The following is a 27788-nucleotide window of genomic DNA, read 5'->3' on the forward strand; positions in this document are numbered from 1 at the left end:
AAACTGCTCAATCAAATGTCCCTAATGTCGGAAGTTGCCATTGTATTTGAAAAATCAGCATACTGCTTTGATTGATAGTGAAAAAAATTACAGATACAAAACTGTCTCCTTGATAATAAGTGGGGTGGACAAAATATCTCCTCTCTCACTATTAGAACTCCTCTCTGTATAACACAATACATTTCAACAGCACTACAAACTACAGCCTTCAAAATTATCTGAATCAACACCTCTCTAAAACACGTTCATCAAAAACCTTCATGAAGGTAGTATTTATTGTAGGGTTGTATTAGACATTAGTTTTACATACAGTTGCTTCACACAATAAACTGGCAAATGAGCGTATTTGTGCCACTATGTAATTACTGTTATTTTATAAGTTCCTCACCTACATTCCTGTCCTTGTTCTTCCCAGGTTCAACATGAAAGCAACATCTATCAGGTGAAAAGGTGAACTGCAGCACTAAAACAGGCAGAATTGAGTGGAAACCTTGTGATAACCACCATCACCACCACCACCACCACCACCACTACTACATCTCTCCTCTCCATCGTCCCGCAACATGGCTAATGCTGAGTAAGTACAGTTTACACCGCTGATCTTTTCTCCTTCTTTTTCCTCACACTCTCTTCATACCTTCATCTCTTCCAACCAGAGTGAAAAGCTGCTTTCCTGTTTGGATCCCAAAAATGGGTCAAAGTAAATGAATATAAATGAAAATGTGTCTTCAAATGTCAGAAATTGATAGTTTTCAGTAAGGAAGGTCAATGAAGAACTAAACAGTGTAGGACATAGGCCACTCTCTCTGCACATTACACTTCTTTCCCCAGCATGACTTTTCTGTTCAGATCTTCTCATCTTTTCTCATTTCAGTTAGTCTCATCTGTTTCACTGCTTCCTTGATTTCTGTCTCCATTTCTACAATAATGACCTTTATTCACTCAGACACTGCTAGCGTTGAGGTGTCTCTGACCCTCGTCACTCTGAATGCTAAACACAGACGCACGCTGAGATGCAGATGCACACAAACACACATTGTACAATGCCGGCTATAAAGCATCCATTTTGCAGACATATATACAGAGCGCTATGTTCATCCTTTCTGTGAAACAGCATGAAATGATAATTATCCATGATCACCCCAACTTAAAGGCAAGATTTGTTGGTTGCTGCTTGCAAACACAACATTCAAAGTTGGCTCCTCCTCCCCGGCTCAACGACATCAGAGTGAGCTAAGAGCAGGAGTGAGAGAGAGAGAGAGAGAGAGAGAGAGAGAGAGAGAGAGAGAGAGAGAGAGAGAGCAATGGTGGTCGAGCAAACCAGAGAGTGAATGAAGAGAGGGAGCAGCGGTAGCGAGAACAAAACTGTGAATCAGATAAATAAAACGTTATTTTCTGATTGTTTCATGGCGGTAAGGTTCTAAAGCACAAATAAACAGGCCCGCACCTCCGCACAACCCTGCGGTAAGGTGCCGCATTGCCAGATTTGGTGTGAATGCAGCTTCACCCTGTCCGCTGTGGGTTCTCTGCTCTCTGTGTGTGTGTGTGGAGCTCAACCCCACCCTTGGTCAAGCAGTCAAACCTGTTCTCTTTATACATCCATGACACAGAAAGAGAGCAGAGGAGAGAGATGGAGACAGTGATGTAACCTGGTAGCTACGCTACAAGTCCCGAGTCCCTACACACCCACTGTCCAAAGGTTGACGCCCAGAAACGTCCCAAACACAGCAATGTAATAAGAAAATACAGGCAGAGGGCAGAGTCTCTGCAGATACATACACTGGCACACACTTCTAGTGGGTCATAAGTGATGATTGAGAGGGATTATTTTTGTATGAGTCTATACATTGTTGTATAGGAAAATCCTACATAGAATGCCTTTAACACCCTTTTCCAACAAACCATCTCCACCTCCACTTTTCTTCTAGCTTTCCATTTTTAATTTGTGCTCTCCAAGTGTGTACTGAGAACAGCTGATGCATTACTAGGGAACGTGCTGTCGCCTGTGTCTATGTTTGTGTGTGTGTGAAGATGAAGTAAGAGGTAAGGGACAACACTGAAAATCATTATTCTTTGTCAACTCATGATTCCGCTGGCGTATCATGACTTTCTAATTTGTCTCATCTTAACTAGCTGCATTTATTCTCTTGACCTAGATAAATAGCCCTAAATCATTGCTCCATTTGTGCTTTTATAAGAGAACCAGTTCCGCTCTGGGTCCCATACAGAGCCCAGCTCAGTGGGTCTCAGTAGCAATGTCATATCATGCTGTGTTTAAGGTGAAATGTATCCTAACACAGAGTGACTAAAGCTGGCAATTGCTTTAAACAGCTCGACTGAAAAAAGCTTTAACTCAGGAAAACTGATCATGATGGATCATGTCTTTAAGATACAATACACAGAATATTCCCCAATGAGGAACAAACACAGGCATTCACCAAAGACTAACTTATTCAATTGTGCAAAAGTGTTTTAAGCTATATTTTCTCACTAGTTGTTTATAGTTAAGTTGGTGAGGGTTAGGGAAACCAACCTTTATTTTTATGCAAAGTATCCAGATTGATTCTATATAAGGAGCCTGACATAGTCTCTGCTTCATAACTGTTGGTATTTGTATCAGTAACCCAAGCCGATCATAAATTGGTCTCCTGTCGTTGCCACTTTCTCATTTTTAGCCACGCCAGCAGCATTAGCTCTCGGAATGGTGATGTCAGTCATTTTGTCAGTTGGTTGATCCATCCAAAATATTGGTCCAGAAATATCTTAACAACGATCGGACAAAATTGCCATGAAATTATGTATGAGGATGAATCCTAACAACTTTGGGGATCCCCTGACATTAGTGCCACCATGAGGTTCACATTTGTGGTTTCAGGTGATGTGTCTAAAAAACTATTGGATGGATTGCCATGAAATTTTGCACAGACATTCATGTGTCCCTCAGGATGAACTGTAATTGGTCCCCTGACTTTTCATCCAAACACCCTCATGACATTTCCATCAGCCTCAGCTGTACTTTGTGTTTAGTGCTAATTTGCAAATGTTACCATGCTAACATACTAAACTCACATAGAGAACATTTGAAACATTATACCTGCTAAACATCAGCATGTTAGCACTGACATTGAGAGCATGTTAGAATTTAGCTCAAAGCATGGCTGTGCCTAAGAACAGCTTCATTGAGCCACTGGCTAGTTTGTTAATCAATTCTATATTTTGTCTCCTAATGATAGATTTGCAACTTGACTCTGATTTCAAGCTTTAGAGAAAAAACTCTTTCATGTTTTGTGTATTCGTGAAGAGTCCAACTTCATACAAATGATCCATACAGTAAATTACACCTTTGGGTGGATTTTCCCTTTAAGATTCTGAAGGGTCCTCGCCACTGGACAAGATCGTTCATCTTTCTCCCCACGTCACTGTTTACCCTGTTGTTTATTCAATGCCAGTGGGAGGTAGGAGAGGTTGGATAGCTTTGCCTCTTTTGTTCAGAGGGTGGGAGATTCTGCCTGTTGGGAGAAACGCTGTCTACAAGTGGCCCGATATTCTGCCTAATTGGCTCTTTTCATAAGTACACGGGCATAAATGTCCGTGGTTTATTAGCCGTGGATATCAGAAATCTGGGTTAGGAGATCTCCATGACATGCATGAGGGCTGCTCTGTTTTTAGAAAGGGGAAAATGATGTTAACACATTTAGTCTCAGCTATTGCTTCTTAGCTGGACAGGAAAATCAGTAATATCTGTCGGTCAGTATGTTCAGTTCATGCATGGTCTTACAGTCACTGCTCATTGTGTGTTATCATATACTCTAAAACTTCAAGTTCCTTGCTTGACTTTTAATTTTTTTGACATGATCATTTATATCATTACAGCTTCCTCCATATATAATCATAACATTATCCTTTTCCGACTAATCAGACTTATCCGAGGAGAAGTCGCTCTCCAGTTAATTGTTCCAGGAAATGTCTTTATAATTCTAATTATTCACTCACTTGTTACTGAATTTCACATTCAAAACATTGTAAGATAACTGTTGCTATGAATTTGTCCTGCGTAATGCTCAAGATGCATTAGGCAACACTTCAAAAGCACATGTACAAAATGTACTGCATGTCTTGTTATGTCTGCCCTGTGCAAAAACACAGTAGAGAGGAAACAAGCCAGTCATTTAAGTCAGTTTCACAAGTCTATAGAAATCTATCTTTTCAGTCATTACGTGTTTCAAGACCCGTATTCCCTTAAGTGTCTGTAGAAATTAAAATAATCTATTATTGGATACTGACACATTGTAAAAAGATCAGGACCTCTGCATTATGAAGAAGGCTTCTGTACATCTGCTGTCTTAGTCCTGCCCCACGAGGATCTCTGTGTCTCCCGTGTCTTCTGCAGCTTGCATCTGCAAAGGTCAGATAAGAGACTGGTCACAGCAGGGCCAGAACAGTCCATTGTGCAGTCCACCAATTCATCATAGTTTAATCTGTAATATTATTAATGAGCTAATGTGCCTGGCAGACTTCATTAATAGCCACTGGCATGAAATTATGAAAGTTTCTCTGGAAGTTGAATTAAGTGTTCTGAGAAATTACCTGAAGCAATTTGTAAATTCTGTAGAAGTGTTCAGTTCTACAACATGAACATCGTGTTTAACACCAAGTTTTTTTCCCCCACATTATTGTCTTGAATACCCTCATGGTTAAGGCACCTTAGTTGTAATTAGGAAATACAAAAGAGAAGGGAGAAGGACATTAAGAAATGAATTAAGTGAAGTGTATACTGACCAAAATGCAATTGGTAAGAAAAGTGGTGTTTTTTTCTGCTGGTATCACTGTTTTAGTGTCGTTTAATCTGGATGCCGATAAAGTCCCATAGGTAACAGCTGACAGTCTTTCTTTGCCTCATCTTAATCTTTTGATGTGAAATCCATATTGCGATGTATGTGAATCAGCAGCTAAGGCAAACATTACTCACTGTGCTTTACTTACTTAGCTGCAAGACAAAGACTCTTCTTTCACTCATGGTGCCGCTACAAACACACAAACAAGGACTGTATGAAGTGTGAAATGTCTACATGCTAAGATATTTATCATATTTAGTCATCAAACTGATTCAGACCTTGTTTCTGAATATATTTTAGAAGCTTTAGAACAGTTTTTTGCAACACTGTTGGCTGTTTCACCAACTGTGTGCAATGAGTATGTAACACTAATGCACAATGATGTCCAGCTTCTCCAAAGTTCTCCGCAGCAGCTGCTGGGAGCAGAGAACATCTGCTTTGTACCTCCATGCTCTGGCCAAGTTTGAGTGTGTTTAAAATCTTCAGGCGTTATGCGCAGACAGCTTAATCTAACCTGCGTATGTGTGTGGAGCTTGCAGACCACAGAGGCCTTGGACAGAGTGTGGCTCAGGATAAAATGTGCCTGCATGGAAATAAATTTTCTTTACTCCTCCAGAAAGTGTATTTTCCAAGCTGCCACTGGGCCTTTCAAGGGGAACTGACAGGCAGCATAATACCTAGTTTTATGTTATGTTTGAAACTCTGTCAGTTAAAGAAATATATTATGGCTCATAGTTTTTATGTTTAATTTTCTTGATTGATGCATATTTTTAAACTATATGTTAAGCCATGAAAAAGCAGACAGTAGCATTATTTATTTCAGTTTCAGCAATCCATTGACTACACCATATTCAGTTCCTAACCCAAAACTGTAGGGTATCACTGCCTATCTGACTACGTTGTAGTGGGTCTTCACAGGATAGTAGATCTTATTTTCATAATGCAGAGTGTAGGTGGATTTCATGATTCATGAACTGTGTCCAATAAAAGTTTAAATAAGATATTACTTGAAAGTACTTTGGGTCAGATTGATTCAAAAGTAATCAGATAGTCCAGTTTTTGTCAGAATTATCTTACTTTGTAGTTAAGTTTTTATATCTTAGATTGTGACAACTTATTTATATATTTATTGACACTATTTGTAGAATGGAAGCGAGGAAGTAAGAAAGATAGTGACATTACACAATCTTCTCTTTTCTTTTGGTCCCAAATATTTTAAAAACAAAGCCAGATTATTCACTTTCATGTTTTGAAGGCTGCTTGTAAGTCTAGCTTATTGCACAGGGGTCACGACAGTCACGAGCGAGACACTTCCAGTCATCAGATGAAGAACATTCTTCAGCACCACTGCCTCCTAGTTACTTACATGACCTTCTGTTTTGGTCAGTGAAATCCCTTGAGCAACTTTTGTCTCATAATGACCTTTCCTACCTGGCCCACAACACTACAGTCCACTATTTAATTTTATCTGCCACCCCCAGGGGATTCTACTCCCCTGAATATCACTTCTTTCCTGTGGGTGCTCTTCTGCAGTTGCAGACTTGCTCGTCTTTCCGTGAAATAGTGTTTTTCAGAATTTTGCAATTGCCACTTTCTTTTAGATGAGAACATCAGGGGTATTCCTGAAAGGTCACTATTTGTATTTAAGACAGCAAAAATAATATGTGTAATTATATTTGTACTTGGCTAGAAGCAGAGATTGATTTGTCTTCCTGGTTTTGTCACTGACATTGTTGGGAAGTTTGTGCATTAAAGTCATAATTGAAGTATCATAACAGCACTGCTCACTGGCACCATTTTGATGCAAGGAGCTATTAAATTCATATTATTTTCATGACGGTCATATTTACTTATTGTGCTTTCAGGGTTTGTTTTTTTTCAGCCTCAAAGGTCCTGAATGTAATGCTCCTCAGCAGCCAACTCTCATATCTCATTATCTAGTCTACATACATGCACGTGGTAGACTTTGTAAATAGTAAAAAGTTTTCTTATTACCAGGCAACATTAATGTTACCTTGACAAAATAAAACTGATATTATATGCTGATCACTATAATGGATTATAAGTCTCTGCAAGCACATTTTCATACCATACTGAAATGAATGAAAACCAATGACACATCCAGCAGTCAGCAGTGCTATTGTATGCACTGCAATTTGTCTTGCAGTAATGTAAAGAATATGTCATTTGTAAGGGTAGCACGCTGCTTCGGTCTTTTGAAAAAAGCAAGACAAAATAGATTTTACAGCTTTATCCTGAACAAATCTAAAAAAGAAGAAAAATACATCATTTGTTTATATTCCATCACTCTGAACATGCTCTGTGATGTTTTCATAATTATTCACTTTATAAATCAATATTCCTCCACTTTATACTGTAATATAAAAATGTTTTATGTTCATCAATATCAATTAATGACAAACATTCATTTAGATGTAACAAAATCCTACAATACATTAACCCCCATAACCCTTCACATAAGAACTTTGCTGAACATTGAAGAAACTCAACACCTTTTCCTGATACCTTGACTGGAAGCCAAGAGCACCGGGTACATTACTGTAAGCTGTGGGCCTGGCGGGCTCTGGACAGCTTGTGTCTGTCATGAGTAGTTATGTGTACATTCCCGATTGTTTGGGAAGTCGGCCAAATCTGCCGCTGTGCTGTAGATGAGAGGTGGTATAGATGAGATTTGATGTGTAGGAGAAGCGCGGAGAAAACAACATCTATCAGGCCAACACTCTGTGACATTATACTGTACATCCACAGTCTGAGTGAGAATCAATTTGTTGCCAAGTAAAATAAGTGTGTGGGGATTTGTCATGGAGGCAAACTGACACCTTCCACAGTTAAAACAACATACTATTAGTCCATACTGACACACATTTAGAGGGACACATAATGACACATTGCATTGGGTGATGTCTTTTTTTTTAAAAGCAGCACTGGTAGTTTTTAACCACACCTTTTTCCTGCGTTTCATTTTATTTTATTTTATTTAGGTATACGTACATCCCTGAAATCATACAATACTTCCTGAACAGACAAGAAAAAGCTGGTGCCTACAGAAACTCATAAGTGACAGTCTTGTTTTTCCTTTAATATCCATTTTCTTCAATCATACAATACATATTGCGCTGTACATGAGTAAACAGCATCCTAGCCTCCGGTGACTATCTTTTTGACTATAAAGACTATGTATCTTCAAAGAAATGTAAGGTCCTCTTGCCCAGGGAAACAATCCCATCAAATTGGGATGAGGGCAGCGGCTTTGAGACTAGACTGCAATAACACTTCTTCCTGAGAGAAAGGCTTTTTATTAACGAAAAAACAACCCACTGAAAAACATGATGCTGTTGTATGCTATACATGCAGAGACAATACTGTTCTTGGGATCTGCTACCACCTCTACTTTTTGAAGAAGCCTTAACACACACCATTACATCTTTATGATGATATAAATCTTTACATTTGTTCATATGTTGGGTTGAATGTGGCGAGGGTGCCCAGCTGTATTGTTGGTTCAGGTTACTGATGCAGTAAACATTTGATGGTGGGATTTTACTGAGACCTGCTAGTTAAAGTGTCACTATGACAACCTGAGCCACAACTTTAGGTTATTTACATTACTTACGTACTTACTGTCCTTCTTCTTTAATGTACATATAACAGAAGCACCACCACTATCCTACCATCTGTTTGGTATATAGACTGTATAAAGATGGACGCAGCGAGGTGTTTGCATTGGAGCCAGTTTGAAAGCCCAGAGTTGCTGCTTATGTTCGGTGCCATCTTGTCTCTTTGGAGCAAGAGCTTTCCAAATAAGGAGGAAATGCAATTATAGATCAATTTTACCAGCATTAAGGAACTGTACTACTAGGACTTGTGTGATTACAAAGTAATCAAATCTCCTACTGGTATAAGAACAATTTTGATTACTAGTGTTTGATTCCTAGATGGTCGCCCTGTTAAAGAAATATAAGTTAATGGATCACTTAGGTGCTGTTTGGTAGCTTGGGTGAAAGTGGAGGAAGTGTTATATTTTATGTTGGTTCCAAGTGTTAGGGGTCATTGTGAATCAGATCAGATCAGCCATGGTGGCTTTGTTGACTTGGTTCCCATCACAGGCTACCCTTACACACACACACACACACACACATACACATACACACACAAACACACACACACATCCTACATTCACTATTAGAGATTACGATGCCCTCCAACAGCTCAGGTCACTCCAGATTGCATCAAAGGCCCTTTGGCGTTGACATTATCACTGTATATTTTAATAAACCATGAATGTGTCATGGGCTGGGGGGTCATGGTAAGTGTGTTATCTGTTATCTGTCTGCATATCTATCTGTCTTGTCTGTTTGTTTACCTGTCTGTCCTTTCCTAAAGGTATGCCCGTCTGTTAGATTGTGTGTCCCTCATCTGAATGTTTTAGGTCACTCAGTGTGGTCTGTCACAGCAGTTTGAAGCTGACTGTGGGAGGAGGAAGGAGAGATAGTGAAGAATTCAGAAACACAGAGTAGAAGAAGTGTGGCAAATTGCTGCTGGGAATATCCTTGGTATTCTTTCTCCATGCAACCATTACTACAGTCATTTCTGAGTTATTCCTTGTGTTTTATGGTGCCTCTGGGTTTCTAAGACATGAGCTAAAATAAATGATCATGAAAGATGCACACAAAAGTATATGGTTTTTACTGTCCTTTTATAAATACTAGTGCAGTGCTCGTTTTGAACTGCCTGTGGAAGTATTTGCTCTATTTTACATGCGTAACTACAGTCATTGTGTATTGAGCTCTGAATGCTTCCAAAACGTGGGTGACTTACACTCAGCTATGTACCTGAATGCCTCCTGTTTAGTCACTCGCTGCTGATGAACTGCTAAATGTGCTGCTAATGCTAAGCTTTCTGTCTAGAAATAGGGTAAAAGTGTCCATTCTTGATCAAAAGCTCTGTTTTCGCTGTCTCCTTTTCTCTTTTTAGAGCAATTTTCTCTGACTCATGTACCACTTTGTCTCTCGTCTCTCCCTGACATACTGGAGTCAGTTGGTAGAGTCTTGAAGCTCCGCCCTACCCCTGCACAGAGCAGAGCGGCTTGCTGATCGCTGGTTTATTCAGAGTTTATTAATATTAAACATATTGAGTGTCCAAATTGCACCAAATTCTACACTGTTCTCCCTTGGGTCCCCAGCCATACATCCGCCAAGTGTGGAGTTGATCGGATGAACGGTTCAAGAGATATGCAAAGGACATACATACAGACATACATACAGACAGACATACAGAGTTTCTATCCTTTTTGCTTATTTGGAATTTGATATCTAGCCCCTGTTCCATGACTGACAGATAAACTTTGTTATATCCCACAAGACTTGGAACAGTCTGGAAAGGTGGGGTAAAACTATAGGGGTGTTGTCGTCATCCAGCATTTTCTTTACTCTATTTTTTACTTTATTTTACTTATTTCTTACTTTTTTCAGGATCTCTACCTTTCCTCTACTTTCTTTTCCACTTTACCCTGTCTGTGACCCTTACCTTTTCCCCTTTACCTTTGATGTTTTACCTCCACTTCTCACTTACAGTCCTCATCCTGAACCTTTGTCCTCCTCTTTAACCCCCTTGTCTCTTTCACTTTAGTCTCTTTCTGGTTTCAGCATGCTCTCTCTAGTCAATTTTCCCTTTTCTATTACTGTTCATAGCTGCTTTTTTTCTTTTATTGCCCTCCCCTGTCCTCCTTGTATAACCCATGATATCATCCCACTTTTCTCCCACTCTAGTTTCCCCTCCCCATCCACCCCTTTCCTGACTTCCTTTGACGTTTGAAGGAGAGTGGGGATCCACTCAGCTGACAAAGGGAGAGGCGATGACGTCACAGCAGACATGATACACCAGCATCTGCTCTGGTCTAAAAATACACACCACAGGGCACACACAGTCAGTCTGCAGCTGCACTCAGCATTTGTTTCCACCTCCACGCTCTACTGAGATGGCCCAGCTTTTACACAACTGGGGCTTGTGGGCACGCTGGGTTACAAGCTGCTGGCCCACAAATAAACAACCTTAATGTGTTTAGATATTATGGTTTAGAGACACTAAGTGGATAAGGGGGTCTGCTGATGTGAACACTGAGGAGGGTGGGCATGGTTGTTAGGTTAACATCCAACATGTCATTTGTAAATGAGTCTTAACCTTCTCTGCAGCCTCTCCGGTCAAATTGTTCAAAGCCCTTATTGTAAACTGAATTAATTACAATAAAATCCATGGAAATTATTGAATAAAAATGTGGTAACTACTTGGCTAGACATTGCAATGAGTAGTAAACAACAATAAACAAGGCCAGACCTAAACTAAAACTTAATTTAGTCATTTTATCACTTAAAAGCTGTAATTTGAATGCCTGTGTCATCGACAAAGATAAAAACGCACACACAGAATCAGGCAGTGACAGCAGTCCTACAGTGAAACAGAGAAACCTTTAGAGTTACACTGTCTCCAGTGTAACAGTGAGATGAATGTATATCAGGCAGCAATGGTGGAAAGTAAAGTACATTTATTTAAGCACTATACTTAGGTACAACCTGGAGGTATTTGTTCTTGAGTATTTCAAATTTCTGCTACTAAAAACTGCTGCTAGTAATTAATTGGTATAAGGCTGCGTTCAGACTGTTCTGCATTCAGACTGAAGGTCAAAGTTCCTTTGAGCAAGGTACTGAACCTGCATCTCCTCTGCTGCTCAACAGTGGAGAGCTGTGTGTGAGTGCTCAGTAGTTCCCTGGTGCTGAGTGGGTGTTTGTGTGTAACCCTCCCTGACCCTGTGTTTACTCCCTGAGGCCATCACTGTAAATAAGACTGTGTTCTTAGGGAAGTTGCTGGACTGAATAATTAAGATCTTTTTTATCTGCACTGCTTTTGTGCTCATACGTACAGTATATACACTTCTTCAACACACTGTTGTCTTCTTTGGCCCTGCTATCTTGGCAGTGTCGGCTACTTTTTATGATAATTATCATTATAATGTAGTTGATAACTATTTAAATATTTACTTGCATTGCTAAAAAAAAGTAGCTTTCTGAGAAGACTAATGTACCATCTTTATTTAAAGAAATTATTTGAAGGAGTGGATGATAATATGGTCAAAGAATATAGTCTTTCTAAATGTCAGACATTGCGTCTACTCCTTCATTATTTCCATGCTAGCATCAATTCTAAATTCATGTTACTTGTATAATGCAATATTTCTGTACACATCTGAGAATTTTGATTCTTATTTTATAGTAATGTGTGCCTTTCTGTGTTCTGTTTCTTCTCTGTTATTGTGTGTGTCTTTTGTGTGTCTGTTGGCATGTAACTAGGGAAATGGAGCAGGCAGGTCTGTCGGACTTGGAGATCATCTCCCAGCCGGTGGAGGATGAGAACCAGTGCTTGGCTCCTCCAGTCCAGCTGGTGAGTTTTGGCTACAGAGATCTGCCCCTCGCAGCTCTGGACCTCTCACTGGCTGGCTCGCAGCTCCTCTCCAACGCAGATGAAGATGAAAACAGGGAAGGGTGAGTGCGAAAAAACAACAGCAAGAGAGATTGTTCTGTGCTATAGATGAATTTGCTTGTTTTGTTTTCTTTGTTTAAAGTATGGTTTGCCCCAAGGAGAACAAAACATCAGGCAAGAGCGAGTGCCACATGTGATCATGAATTTGTTTCAAACAGCTTTTTTCGGTGGATTCAGAGTGACGATGAATTGCCTCTGTGAACTATTTGGCAACAAGGAGGTGTGGGTGACAAACTGGTGGTATTTTTTCGAGGTGACTATTCTGAAATAATTTGTGTTGTTTTTTTTTTTTTTTGATTTCACATCATAGTGTCACAAACTAAACAACTAAAAATATGTCTTTTATGAGAACTTTGAATCAGAGGCATTGTTCTATTCAGCAAACAAACAGCCTGCTGTTGAGACAACTTGTTGTCAGTGCACAACATTAAGTCACTGCACATGCCAGAAATATTATCATATCGGAATACCCTTCTCTACAAAAAATGAATGATATGATTTAAACAAATATTGAGAAACTATATAATTGGTAGAGTTTATATTTGTCAGTCTCTTAAACTGCTCATATTGTTAGTGTCTATCAAACACAAACTACCACAGCAGCGGTTGTAGTTTGTGATCTTTTGCTTGCTTGTATGTTTTTTATTTTGCTGCAGGATTTGTCAAATTATTTTGGCTCCTAATTTGACATGTTCAGGCCATTTTTTCCTTGATTCTTGATACTGGCTTTGTCTATGGTGGAGATTTTTTGATGTGTTATGGTTCATGTTGTATATGACAGTGTTTATAAGGGCCTGTGTTTATGATTATAAAACATACACTATTCTCTAAATACAACTTGTCTCAAGTTGGTTGCGACCAAATGTTCCTGTACAAGTTCCAAGAATTCATCAGTAGCCAACAGAGATCTGCTCAAATTAACTTTATCATTAGGCTGATACAGTTTCAAAAATATCAAATGAAACGGCTGCTATGGTATTGACTTACTAAACACACATACATCCCAATAACAAATGCAGACATCACAGTGATGAGCACTATGACATTACGCTTACTGCTGCATTCTTCCAAGAGTCTTCTAAAACCTTATGCAAATTTAATTTAAATGCATAATAGTTGCAGCATCATCTGATTCAAAATACAGTACCATTCAAAAGTTTGGACACACTTTATCATTCAAGTGAATGGGAAAGTGTGTCCTTTTTTGACTTTTGACTGGTTCTGTAAGTATTTTGATACATTCCTTTAATGTGTGGGTGGTGTGGAAAAACAGTATACCCTAATGTGGATTATTGTTATTTAAGAGTAATTACTTACATGTACAGTATAATATAAAAGTGATTCAGAGTAAAATGCCTCACTGAAACATATTAGTATTCAGAGCTCGTCATCATCTCCCTGAGGTGATTACATTGACCAAAACATCAGACTTACGAGCCAGTGACAGCAGTGATAAGCCATTCATTCTTACCTGTCGTATCAAAACACACAGCTCCACAATGGAAATGTCCATCTTTCAAATTCTCCTGATGGCGAATATATTGAAGACCTGATTGATGCAAAGCAAACGTTACTGATCTTCCCCCGTCAGCAGTGACAGAGTTCAGAAAAAATACACAAAGAGAGAGAGCAGGTGCACAGCTTGTAGTGGTCTTTGCAGAGAACATAGGGACAGTAGCTGGAAGGGGTCAAGAGGTGAGCATGCATTATACATGGATGGTGAAACAGACAGCTTTAATGTGACCAGGTACAATGGCAATACATGCTGAAACTATCAGCCAACTGGATGGAAAAGATGTTTCTTTGTCTCAGTCTGATTTGTGTTGAAGGTAAAAAAGACATAAAAAGAGTTTGTCTGAAAGTTGCACACACTGTACTGAAAACATGCTGAAGAAAGATTATATTGACCACAGATTATTTATGTAACGTTTACACCATCAGCAGTATCCAACATGGAGGCATCACTGTGCAGTCACGAGCAAATAGGAAGCGTGGGAGAGCTGCGACTTCCAGGAGAGTCTTTTCTTCATCTGTTACTGAGTGTGGCTGTACTATCAGTCCTCTGAAGTGGTCACACATGCTACCTTTTATTTGAACCATGTCATCTATCTTTGTGCAATCTCAGCTGAAATTGACTGCAATAATATAAGGACACTTTGATCATTGCAGTGACAACAAAAATCAACCAGAGTTAAATAAAGTTTTTACCAGGTGCTGAAGATGTAGATTAAAATTTTCTGTCTCAGAACTCTTCACTTTGTGTGTGAAACAAGAACAAACACTTTAATTCACATTAAGGCTATTTATCATTATTTTACAATCCTTCCCTACTTCCAGTATTGATATAGAAAAGCCTGTGCAAACATTTTACTAACTCCTCTTAATTGTAAATATGTATTATCTCATGTATTATCAACTTTTTGTTCAGCATATCATCATTGGTGCTATTTTGTAATGTATGGTAGAGTATTTGCATATTTTCCAGATTTATGAACTGGTGCACTGGAGTCTATATTTATGTGTAGTGTATTTTATGTTTATAATACATATTTAGAGGGATGTCAAAATGTTCTTGACATGATGCATGGGTGCAATATTTTCCCTATTAAGAAGACTGGAATGGCAATTGTGGCACAAGAACGTGAAGCTGCTCTCTATAAACATTTTATATCTAGGAGCTGCTACACACATACACATACACACACCCCATCACGCTTGCATAAATGCCACATAGTATGCCTGATTATCATCCATCATGTATTAAGTCTCCCTCCCCAAGTCCTTGACTTGCTGTCCCCGTTGCTCAGTATTACGTCTATTTATCATTAACTGACAACCTCTGGGTTGTCTGGCGTCCACAAGTTAACTGAGATCAATTCATCATTTCAAACTAAATATCTGCCCTCCTCCACCCCTCACCCCCTGCCTGCTGACAATCGAAGCCTTTATAGTAAGTGACATTTTGCAGCGCATGAGCCAGAAGCCGATAATATCATACACTTAATTTCTTGTAAGTCTTTTGTACTGTCTAACTGTACATGCCTTCAAATTCAATTACCTCAATGGGTCTCATGGCTGATCAAATGCAGGCTGTTTAAGGTTGTACTGTAACACGTTTCCAGTCGTTTGATGTCTTTAACAAAGTGCTATCTATAATTTGAGGTCATTCAAAACCTGCAAATTCTTGTAGACTGTATTTTGACTGAACTGTGAATTTTTTATTTTGGCTCACTTTTTGATTATTTTGAATCATATACAATACTTTTGACTGAAATTTCTGTTTGATTGTATGATAGGAAACTTTTACATCAGCCTCCACTGCACCTTGCACACACACAGAAATCTTTAATTTGTGGGGCTCATACGGTTCAAGTTCATGTTTATTATAAAGCACCATGAAATCAAATAATAAAGATGAATTTTATAGATAGTAAAATACATTAAAGGGGAAACACAGTAACAATTACACGAGCTTTAGAGAGGAGTGTCTGTGCAGTAATTTCAGTCAAATGCACTTTAGACTTGTGATGCTGGTCCTTGTTTTTTCCACTTTAAAATGATTGTGTGAAATGTTGATATGGCATATGGATATGAGGTCACATCACAGCTGTCCTTTTGATTAGTCACAATATTAACAGATTTTCTTTTCGTTGTGCAAAACCTGCTCACTGTCCAGTCTTTCCATTCTGTCCAGCAACTGTGACTCAAACCTGGCTCTTAGCGCAAGCTCTCACCAGGATGCACATAAACACCATAAGCTGTAGTACAGGATCCAACAGACACACGCACACACACACCATAACCATACACACAACCTCATCCAAGTACTCCGTTTGACACCAAATCAGGTCTCACTCCATTGGTTCCCTTCAGTTAGCCAGTCATGGCCAGAAACAGATGGATTTAACAGACATACCGTCAACAGTGGGCGGTGCCGACACTCATGCCGTGCTTGTGTCACAATCAGTACAACCCTCATGTGTCCTATTTCATATCAGGGTCAATGATAGCATGTATTTCCATCCCTATGCATAATAGATAGAGGTGTGTATGTTGCTGTGATTGTGCTTTGATGCCACATCCTCTCTGTCTTGCTACAGTATATTTTCTTGTCCTGTGGAATGCTGTTGGGAAACACTTTGGTGTACAGCAATGAATTATGCATGCAGCATTTCCTATTGTAGCGCAACTTGTGAAATACCTGTAAGGCAGTGTTTCCTAAACTAAGAGTTGGCCAATAACTGGGTCACAGGCCTCCTGTTGTTGAGTAATCACAAAACTAGAGTACCAATATGTTTAAATGAGCTTGGGTCCGAAGGCAAGAAACTAAATTCCCCATTCTGTTCTCAAGGCTGAAAACGGTTAGAACCCCTGCTGTAAGAGGCTCTAACAACAGATTTACTAGTCGCTGCTGTGAAGGTTATTTTTCCAGTGAGCTCAATTTACTCAAACTGTTCTTAGCGTGATGGGGTCACTATTTCATATTCAAGTCATTAGTGCGAAAAGTCTGCCTGTAAAAATGCTGCCAGTGGGAGTTGTAAAAATCATCATTCTTTCTTTTAGCTTTAATGAAATTCCATTTAAATCCACCAGGCATGAGCTCTGGTAATGTGTACTTAGTGCGTTACATCTCCACTATACCTTAAACACTATACTAATCTCTCACATTAATCACTATTACCAGGCCTTGTTGTGTCTGAATAGAGGTTTCATTAGGATGTTCCTATACCCTCTTCTTTGTGATAATAGAGGTGAAATATCAAGAGCCCTTGCTGTTTATAGGCCTCCAATCACATCAGGTGTTTTTGTCAGCCTGTGAGATAGGTAGAGAAAATATGCAATACGGTAAGAAAAGCAGTGAGAAACCAGCCCTGAAAGAGAGACACTGAGAACAGGGGAAGAAAAGAAGCCTCCTCTGACATTAAGGCCACGTCATTAGAATCAGTGAGATGTAGTGAAAGCATCTCACTCAATGTGTCAGTCAGCCCGCTGCCCTCTAGGACCCAATTCTGTTTTATTCTGTGAATTTCAGCACCGCTGGGCTTTCGGTGATTACGCCTGTGCCTCCGTCTCCTCATTACTGAATCGACCTACCTTTCAAACAGACAGCGGCCATTAGCCTCCTTAAATGACATTCACCAACACCACGCCCGTGCACCATCATCATGTTTTCCAACGGTCTCCTGCTGCAGTTTCTTAAATCAGCGTTTTCACCATCATCATCTACCTGTTAGTTGACTTTGTTGGGTCATAACAGTATATAAGCACCATCAGGTCCATATTTGCTCTCAGAATGCTGATAGGAAAAGCTAGTGTGCATTTCTGTATCGGAGAACATCTAGCAGGAAGACTGATTGCTAAACTCACCTTTAAAGAAATGGGGCAGGGGAAATGAGCCTGTTTTATGGGGGTGTGGAATGATGAAGTGAAGTTGAGAGAAGGCAAGACAGCGGCAGTGGGACGGCAATCCACAGCCATCAAAATGAAAATGTATGTGGGAGAGGAATCTGTTGGCTGCTTCACTGACTCTACCTGTGAAAGTGGATTGCCCTGCAACCACCGCCACCACTGCGACTCCCCCCCACACACACCCCTCTACTCCCAGCTTGCATTAGCTGGCTCATTGGCTTTCTGAGATAGTGAAGGAGCGTCATGAAGAAAGCTGTGCATGGGAAATGTTTAGGCATGCTCTATAGTGATGTTTGGCAGAACGAGCGCGTTCGTTCCTGAAAGTGAGACTGTCACCACCACGCTAGAGGTGTTTCATCAACATGGGGACGGTTCATTGGTTGAGGGGCAGAAAGTACTTTCACTGGCTCCGTAGTTTGGGGAATGTCTCGCTGTCAGCAAAACTTTTCTCATCTTCTCATTTCCGAAAGAGAGTGGGTATAAATGAAAAATATGCAAACTGATATTTTTTTCTGTTGTAATGTGTTACAGCTTGTAGCATAATCAGTTTCATTGACAAGTCCCTGAAATATTGTCACCTTACAAATTAAAACTGAGAAAAAGAGCAGGGAAGAAAAAATCACATATTTACATGTTGGCAGCGGGAGACAATTTGCAGACTGTATTTTTCTTCATGAGTTAGACCTTTAATGAATAAAGCTTTGTGCTGTCATGGTTTGTCTATACTGTAAGGTTGCAGCATGTTTCATAGCGGGAAGCAAGCAGTGGGGATTAATCAAAAGAAAAGGCTCCTGTGTCAAGCTGCCACTGTGTGATGAAGCACCTACTGTCAGCCATGTTTGCATATCATAGCCTGTAGCATTGTGAAGGTGGAGCTGACCTTACTGCTATCTCTTGTATATTGTGCTGCCCTCGCTTCACATGACGGCAATGTAGTCACTCACACACAACCCCTGTCTCTCTCTCCCTCTCTCTCTCTCTCTCTCTCTCTCTCTCTCTCACACACACACACACACACATACAAATATGTGCATGCATGAACAGAAACACAGCAAACAGAGTATTTATACGCTGCGAGAGAGGAAACAAGGCCAGGCCTGAAAAGCTTTTCTCACTGCACTGTGTAGTGGTTGTTATCTAATCCTCTGTAATCATGGTTCACTTCATATTCCAGTTTATACTGGGCTGTCACACCTCATTAGGAACAATAGTGCTCCTTCATTGATGCTTCTGCGCATTTCATTTAGATTTAGGCTCTTCTTTCTCTCTCTTTCACCACTTTTCTACATATTTCTATATCACTCCAGATTTCTCTACACATGTGCATTCACTCTCCTCTTTCTTATTCTCTTCTGTTCTTTCTTATTTTCTTTTTCCATCTCTTTCTGCCCTCAATTTCACACAAAGTATGTCTTCTTATACTGAATGCCAATCTGCATTGTAACTAAATAAATGCCAAAAAGCAGGCTCTGTTCTCTCTATATTGTGTTCCACACACTTGTCAATGCATCTCACCAACCGAAACTACCATAGGCACCTTGACAAGCCTTCAGGAGCCTCTAGGTTCATGGTCATGTGGCGAGTGAAGAAAGGTGGAGAGGTTGGAGATTTCCGGCACCCGTTTACTGAACTGTTGCCTTACACAGTGTTCCTATCAGGAGAGAAGTGGGCGACATTGTGGGAGGTGGTTGTTCTAGCTAGCATCAGGGGGCAGTTGCAGTGTTAGCAGTTTTGGCGCCATGGTAAGTGGAGTGTAGTTATTAATAGAGTTGGGCCCATCCATCTTCCTGTCTAGGAAAAATGCAGGGAGGACCAAGGTGGCTTGGGCTTGTGTTCAGCACTTTCATGGCCGCCCACTCTCCCCCTAGTCATCAAACTGCTTTTGTTTGTTTGTTCACTTTTTTTAGGTTGAAGGGTTCTTTTGGTGCATTTCAGCTTGTATTTGTGCAGGATGCTGCTGGTATGTGACTTTGTCACGGGTAAAAAAAACTACCAGGGAGCTGTGGAGGCCTCATCTACGGCTTGTATTGATGGTTGGAACTGACAGTTAAATAGTCACTTGTGACATATTGAACAATAATACAAATTATTGAAAATCTTTGCAGCAATTGGCCAGAAATCATATTCTGCGTTGTTTTGAAAGTTCAATAATTCAATAGGTATTTTGTAATTTAGAAACTGTAACAGATGGAGACTCATTTTTGTGAGAATAAAACACCATTTTATGACATGGACACATGACAAATTTGGAAATTCACCAAAATCTATAGGCAAGAGCGACAAAAAGCATGAAGGCAGACTTTCACTGATTAATGTGACAAAATCAGGTGACTATTAGAGTCACTGTGCCAGTAAGTCTAGCTCTGTTTACAGGACAAATAGAACATATAATGAAATGTAGCCCTGAAATTGAACCCTAAGCTAAACCCCTAAAATACTATGTAAAAACCTGAGCCACCACTCGCTGCAGCAATACCTGCTTAGTTCCTGAACGTGTATCTTGCTGCCAACCTGTGAAGTATAATATCCACACAAATAGTATGGAAAAAATCAGGTGGTACAGTATGATGTTGACAGTATGATAAGGGACAAGGGGAACTACCCGGGCTCATTATTGTCTGAGGACAGAGGATAACACCTGGTTAAAAAAGTGCAGTGTAGAAATGACTTAAGATTCAAGTTGCCAGACTGCCTCACTGGACCACCCCAACCCCCAATGCCATTACAAGTGCACACCTGAGCAGTGGTATGATGTCACCTCCCATCCCAGTGATGGGTGTGTGGTTGCCAGACACGGAGACAGAAGCATATGTTGCTGATACGGCTGTTCCAAATGTGCGAGGAGTCCAGGGTTAGGTACCTAGACCAGATGGTTCATCTAAATCTGTAGTGAGCAAAGGGGGGTGGGGGGAGGAAAAAACAAGAGCTCCAACCCTCTGCCTCCCACCAGCTTTAGGCCAAGGGTCCAAATGTTCTATTTTGGAAATACCTACTGGCCCATTTGCAAGTTTTAGGAAGTAGTCAACACGGCTCTCTGTATGTTGTCACAACCAGCTCTTTTTGTTTGAAGTGTTTCTGAGACTTTTCTTTTGAAACATGTACTAAACAGTGACATTTTTGCATAAAAGGGTCAGTTAAAGCATGCCACATTATTTACAACTTTAACACCTTGTATGACTACAAGAAAGGGCCAGCAAATGAAAGGTGGTCTGAGATTTGAGATCACACTATTTAAAGGAATACTGAGGAACTGCTTTTGCCACGTGGGGGGTCACATTTAACGCTGTACTTCCTCAATAAGTAGCTGTGGGTTCATCATTTATACTTTACATGCTTCAAGTTTGTTAGAAGACGGGGAAAAAAAAGTTAAATGTTGAAGTCTTGCTTTTTAGAATAATGCATTCTCTGAAGGCTGTCACCCGGTTGAGCCAATTTGGCCTGATTTAATTAGAGAGCACAGGAAGTTGTCTGAGACAGCGACCGGGGAGTGACTGGCCTCCCTGTTATCTCCCAGGCTTCTTAATTCCTCTGCCACAGGGATGGCTGCGGGCCAATGTAGTGAAAGAGCTAAATGTTCATTGTTTTTTCAAATAAATGTTTTCTGTCTGTCTCGGGGACAAATGTACACGGACGAACCTTTCACGTCAGAGATGCCCCAAATTATTTAGAAAAAAAGCATAAAGTGTGCTTATAGTTTGTGATTTTGAAACGATATATATCCAAATGATGAGTAATTTTGTAATTTATCATGCAGCGCAGCTATTCTTCCTTCTATAAATACACCAATATTTTAGCAGCCCATTACACATGAATCATAAAACATCTACAACTATTTGACCGAATCAAGTTTGACCATCATTAATTAACCTGAACAATAGTAATCAGACATCATACACATCTTTCTGTTTCTGCTGTCCACACACTGTACCTGGACAGCCCATATTTAGCCCGTATGTAATCCCTATACTCACACGCAGCCCGTAAATCACCTCAGAGAGGAGGCACCGAGTGGTTAATATTCACAGACATAAAAAGCATGAGATTGCTTTTCTGGCCAAAGAGGCAGAGGGATCAAGTGCTGGAGCAAAAACCCTTATGGTGGAGACCAGCTTGACGGCCTTGGTGCAGATGTAAGTTGATCTATCTCTGTTTACTTTTGTATTAAAAGATCATTTCCCTGGCTAAAAACAACATTCATTCTAACCCCAAACACACATACTCGCACCATGAGGGCTTGGTCCAAAAATACATATAAAACATGTCTCCATCTACATTAAATAGTGCCAGTGAAATCTAAAAGGTTTGACTTTATCAGCCCAATATAGTGGGGATCCACAACTATTATTTGATTTCTGGCACTCAAAGTAGCTAAAACATTTCAGAAGCTGGTAAACTCAAAAATTTCCTCTTGGAAATCTTGACATGGCAACTAACAAAAATCCACAGGCATTGTTTACACGTTGTCATTACCAATCACCTGTGGGAGGAGGCAGTTGGTGGTTTGTAGGTTTGGTAGCTCTGTCCTAAGACACACCGATCACTCAGCACTCATGTTACAGCCACGTACATAAAGGGAGTTGTAGATACTATAGTCGCTGCTTATTTATGAAATGTAAAATGAATTTGTACTGTAATATACAAGGCAAGTTTATTTGTATAACACCTTTCAACAAGGTAATTCAAAGTGCATATACAACACTATTAGTGACAGTATAGTAGATCCCTAAGAGATGAAGGATTACAGCAGCACCAGTCAATGACCAAGCTAACTAAAGTTAATTTCACATAGCAATATTTGAATGTCTTGCCTTCACTATGTACTCCTATCTTCACAGTCTCATTAGTGTTTCTTGTCTGTGAAATAAGAATACTGTTGAGTTTTGTTTGCTGCATCTTAAATGAGCTCCACCTCAACTGAGATCCATACCTAGCTGCAGTCTATAGTGAGAGTATACCGGTATAGACTAGCTCTGATAAGCTGCACACATGCGAACACACACAGAATACAGAATATGCTCATGCAGACACACACAAACACATACGCAATGACCTTCCTGTCCCCTTGTAACATACAAATGAGTCTTTCCCCAGCGCTCCCACAGGACTGTGAAGAAAGGCTGAACACCACTTGCCCTTGTTCAATGTGTTTTGCACATGGGGGTCTGCTTGGAGTAAACTTTAAGCCTTCAGGGGCATCTCCAATAAAACCAAAAATCTTATAGTATGTGTGTAGCATCAAAAGTATCTTTCAGCATTGGATTTGAAGCTATTTTGGCCATAACGTTAGCACTTCTTTACGGTTTACTGTGCTGCTGTGGTAAGTAGCAAAAAGTAAGTAAGGTATCAGGTAAAAGATAAACAGAAGTTTTAAGTTTTACACTGACATTCTGACCAGGATGTTGATCACATTATAAAAACTCTTAGTTTGGTCAATAATGACCACAATTAAGCTTTAGACTGCCTTCCATATACTAACATTTGATGTGCTATTGTCACTCTTTGGCTAAGCAGCTACAGTACTAGCAAGCATAGTATCAGCCATTGTTGCTGGCATGATTTGAAATGAGACTAAGACGCTGTTATGTAACTGTCACACATAAACAAATTAACAATTTGAATACATAATTTCTTTGCCTGACACTTTTGTTGATGTATGAAAGCAAATACTGTACACTAATAATTCACTTGTCATTTTTCCTTTCAGCTACTGCCAGAGTCAGAGTTTAAAAAAACAACAAGAGCCACTCTCTGAGCAGAAGTCAGTCATCTTTCTCAGAGATGTATATCTTTACTTCAGGGTCAGTCATTTATTCCTTTGGTTGTGTTTCTAGTGAAAGTGCTGCAGGAGTTTTGGGGCTTGCCTCTTCCCTGCTGATGTGTTGTGATCAATGATGCACAGGCATTGGTAATAGGGAACCTTTCAAATGTAAAATTAATTACCTGCAATCTGACAGCATCAGAGAAACTCAGCATGTATTTTATGCTTAGTTGGTACTCCCCCTTTTCCATGCTTGCTGTAGCATGAAGCATCGTGTTTGTGTGTGCATGTGTGTGTGTTTGTGTTTGTGTGTGTGTGTGTGTGTGTGTGTGTGTGTGCGCGTGCATTGGTTAAATGTGGAGACTGCTGGAGACACATTTGTTTCTAGGGGAGGATAGGATGCTGCCTGTCTGGTGTCTGCTTTGTCATATTTGTCTTGTGAGACTGACTTCGCCATCAACACACTTGTAAAACTTCCTTCAGGAAGAAGAGGGTCTTCTTGCACTGGTCCTATCTCTTCTTTCTTGTTAAAAACAAATTCCATAAGCATAAACGTACTTTTTGACAGCATGTTATTTGGCTGTATATTCAGCCACTGCTGGCACTGACTGTGGCAAGTTCTGGTTTGGCACGAACACAAACGAATAAACAAAGATGGTGTGTTTATTGCCAGTGACTAAAAAAACCTTAATGGCGACCATCTATACACATGTACATGATATTCTTTAGTATCTCACAAATTACTGTTCATGTCCAGTATCTGAGAAAATATAAAGTATGTTTTTGCTTAGTAATTTAAGAAGTCTGTGAAGTGAGGTCAAAGAGAAATGCACAAAAACTTGTTTAATGACTTCACAGAAACAATATACCATACATTTGACAGAGGGCACCAAAGGGAAGTGTACCATGCTCTGTTTCTGCCGATGCGTAAGTAATCCAACAGGACATGATAAGTTGAGTTAGTATGCCAAGAATTGTTGTTATGAGTTTGCTTTGGAGTCACTTTCTGACCTCTAGTGGTCAGAAATTACCCAATGGAGCTTTAAACATGTTCATGCCAACCAGGATCTTGCTATGTCATTCAATGAAGAGTTAGAATAAACAATTACAGGATATACAGAGTCTGAAATAATGTCACAGTGGTATTGTTTTATAGCTATCTTTTGGGCATTTTACACCTTTATTTGATGTTTGACAGTGAAGACATTATAGGAATTGAATGGAGACAGATGGGGAACGAGATGCAACAAAGGTCAAGTAATTAACTAAACTAAACTAAACTGAACTGAACTGAACTAAAACATTTAAGGCTAAATTAATTATTATTTATTTAATAAACACTTGATTTTACTCTCTGGTCTCAAGTCTTCACTTTCCACTTGCACTTATTTGAGGCTCTGATACAGTGCTTCTCCCTCTCTGTTCTCAGTATTAGTTAATTAGTAAATTAATTTCATCCACTGGGGTTGCATTTCTAGTGCAGCAATAAAACAAATAAGTGTCGACAGAATTTGACTTAACATCAACATTCACGATCGCACCTCTCTTCTTATGATTGGTTGTCATCACTAGTTTGAAAGCACCTCTGGTAATGAGCTTATAGTTGAACTCCAGTAAAAGAAGAACCTAATAAGTTGAAAGTAAAAATTCAAATTAAAACAAGTGTTGCCCCAACTCATTACACTGGTGTGTAGTCAAGAATCTGACTACTGAACATCAGTTTTTTAAAGTGCAATGTGTTTGGATATGTTGTTTTCAAATGTATAAGTACAAATACATTATTTGGCAAAGCACAAATAGTGAGTTGTTTTTTTTTTACAAACATTTATTTCATACAAATATTTTAAATTATTTGTTTTCAGAAAAAACAAAACAAAAAACAAAACATGTTAAATACTGGCGTGCAGGTTGGTTACATCGCTATCTCAGATTCTCTCCTCTGCTCTGCTGTTATGTCTATCAGCAGGTCTTAACAAGGGGAGTCACATCCACCTGCTACATGACGCACATTTCCTAATTTAGACATCACTCCCGGAGTTGGGGGTGTTTCCCAGAGATAAAGCTGAGCTACTGACACATGTGAAGTGCTCTCAAGGGATTCTCCATAACCTGTTCTTCCCCTTCTCCTTTCCACAAAAATAGGTTGTAAAAAATAGGCAATAAATGAAAAGTGCAAAGCAAGAATCGCCTTTTAAGTTCTTCTCTACACGTTACACAATGTGCTGTCTCTGTGTTATGGCTGTATAAATGAGTACAGGTCTGTTTGCACATTTGTGATGCACTTGGTTTTAGCTCAGTAGTCAGCGCAGTTGTCTACGATCTAGGAGACTTGAGTTTGAGACCTGGTAGTTTATTAAGAAACACACAATTTCCATTTTTATTCGACTACAAATACAAGTGTAAATAATTTTACTGCCTCAACAAATATAGATACAAATACTGGGCTCTCTGCACATCCCTAGTATAAGGGTATGCACACTTATTTGAGTGTAATTCATAAGCATTTCCATTATATCTTATTGTGCAGCAGGGATGCAACCATTACAAATACTTAAATACTACTACTTCTTTGTGTGATTTTATAAAATATGACAACTTTTCAACAGAGAGTGGATGTAAAAAGGGATATTTTGACACATTTGGCAACATTTGCCCCTTCCAGAGTTAAATAAAGATATTGTTTGGTCAAGAAACTGTGAAAGGCAAAGTAGAAAAATTGTGAGGAGTAAAAATAGTAAAGACATGATATTTAATAAAGAAACCTTCAATCATACCCAATTTATTTGTAGTATTTGAGTGAAAGGATTCTCTATTTTTGTCTATTGGCCTAAGGATGAATAAATGTTTAAGCAATATCTCCGACCCCACTGGAGTACTTTATCTGATGAGACCATCAGGTGTTGTGAATCTGTCAGTCCTAGTGTTTGGTGGCTCACTCGACATGCTGGTATCGATTACCTTCCCTGATTTAATCTCCCTCCTCTGTTTCCCTGTCCAGCTCCACTCAATCTCACCAGCAGTTGGAAACATGGACGGCTATATAAACCTGCTCAACACACACTGGCAGCAGAAAGGATGCAGAGAAAGAGGAGGAGAGGACAGAGAAAGAGGGGAAGATTTACAGAGCAAGAAAATAAAAAAAAGACATTTTATACTCCATGTTTGTGTTCAAAAAAATCTTGCAATTTGACTAAAATGAGTTTTAGGTTGTGAAAAACGTCAATGTGAAAATCCCACCAGTTTGAGAGGTGACCTTGTCCACTGTATGCACTTGTCTACTAGTGACTTGAGCCAGGTGGTTCTGTCAGGCCGTCAGGGCCGAGTGGGTCAGAGAAACATTTGCTACTGTTCTGTTGCTTTAATAAGACTCATTAATATACTGCATGTGTCACCAGCAGTGTCTGACTGCGTCCCCTCTGGGCTGGGCTAGTTTTGGCATGACATGAAGTAAGGACACACACATTCACTGAATTTAGCCCATTTGTCTTATATATCAAAGCTAAGTCTTCCTACTTCCTACTTGTGAATTCAGGCTCCTTATTCATATGTGAGTGTGTGTGATGTATTGGCCTGTGTGGTGCAGTTAGCCTGTGACAAGACGGTGTATGTTATCGATTCTGGGCAGATTGTAACTCACTGGTTTATTGCCTTGTTGACTTGTTTTAATATCCTCCGATGATAGATCTGATCCTGGTGAGGATGCTGCCTTCGATGCACTATGATCAAGAAAGATATGGATTACAATGGATATAGGGGGCAATTGTACTGTTTTCCTATTTACCTAAAGACAGACAAACTCATGAATGCCTTTTTCAAGGCTGTGTAGACTTTGAAGGCCATGCTGTATGGTGAGTTTAGTTCCATTTAACATGCGGAAAATACACTTACAACAAGGGTTTAACACTTAACACAGCATTAACAATCTCTCTGACCATATACAATCATGTGGGACTGGTTCCTCATGGCTGTAACTGATGTGACCCCCCTTTTTTGTATTTTTTGAGTGAAATTAGTGTCTTTCCATATACACAGATTAAAATGTACAGTTTATTTAGCATCGATATTCATCTCCAGCGTATTTTAAAGGTGTGTATATCTGCATTCCTCCTTATTTCACAATGCATATGTTAATATTCACACAGTAATGATCTGCTTTGGCTTCTTATTATTATGATCACCCAACCCTAAGGCTGTTTTGGAAACTAAACATTCTACAGTTTCAAACTTACACA

The 27788-nt window shown here is 39.6% G+C and overlaps 1 protein-coding gene across 1 annotated transcript in view; it reads left to right on the top strand.

The window, feature by feature from the left end:
• The window catches only part of LOC122988337 (transmembrane protein 266-like), a 29006-nt gene extending 1218 nt beyond the window's left edge, over window positions 1-27788 (top strand). Inside the window, exons 2-4 of the mRNA XM_044360584.1 lie at window positions 416-577; window positions 12200-12391; window positions 26555-27788. Coding sequence (XP_044216519.1) covers window positions 564-577; window positions 12200-12391; window positions 26555-26600 — 252 coding nt within the window. The 5' untranslated portion in view covers window positions 416-563 and the 3' untranslated portion in view covers window positions 26601-27788. The remainder of the gene's footprint in view (window positions 1-415; window positions 578-12199; window positions 12392-26554) is intronic.

Source organism: Thunnus albacares, chromosome 1, assembly GCF_914725855.1.
Source record: "Thunnus albacares chromosome 1, fThuAlb1.1, whole genome shotgun sequence".
NCBI classification, from domain to species: Eukaryota; Metazoa; Chordata; class Actinopteri; order Scombriformes; family Scombridae; genus Thunnus; species Thunnus albacares.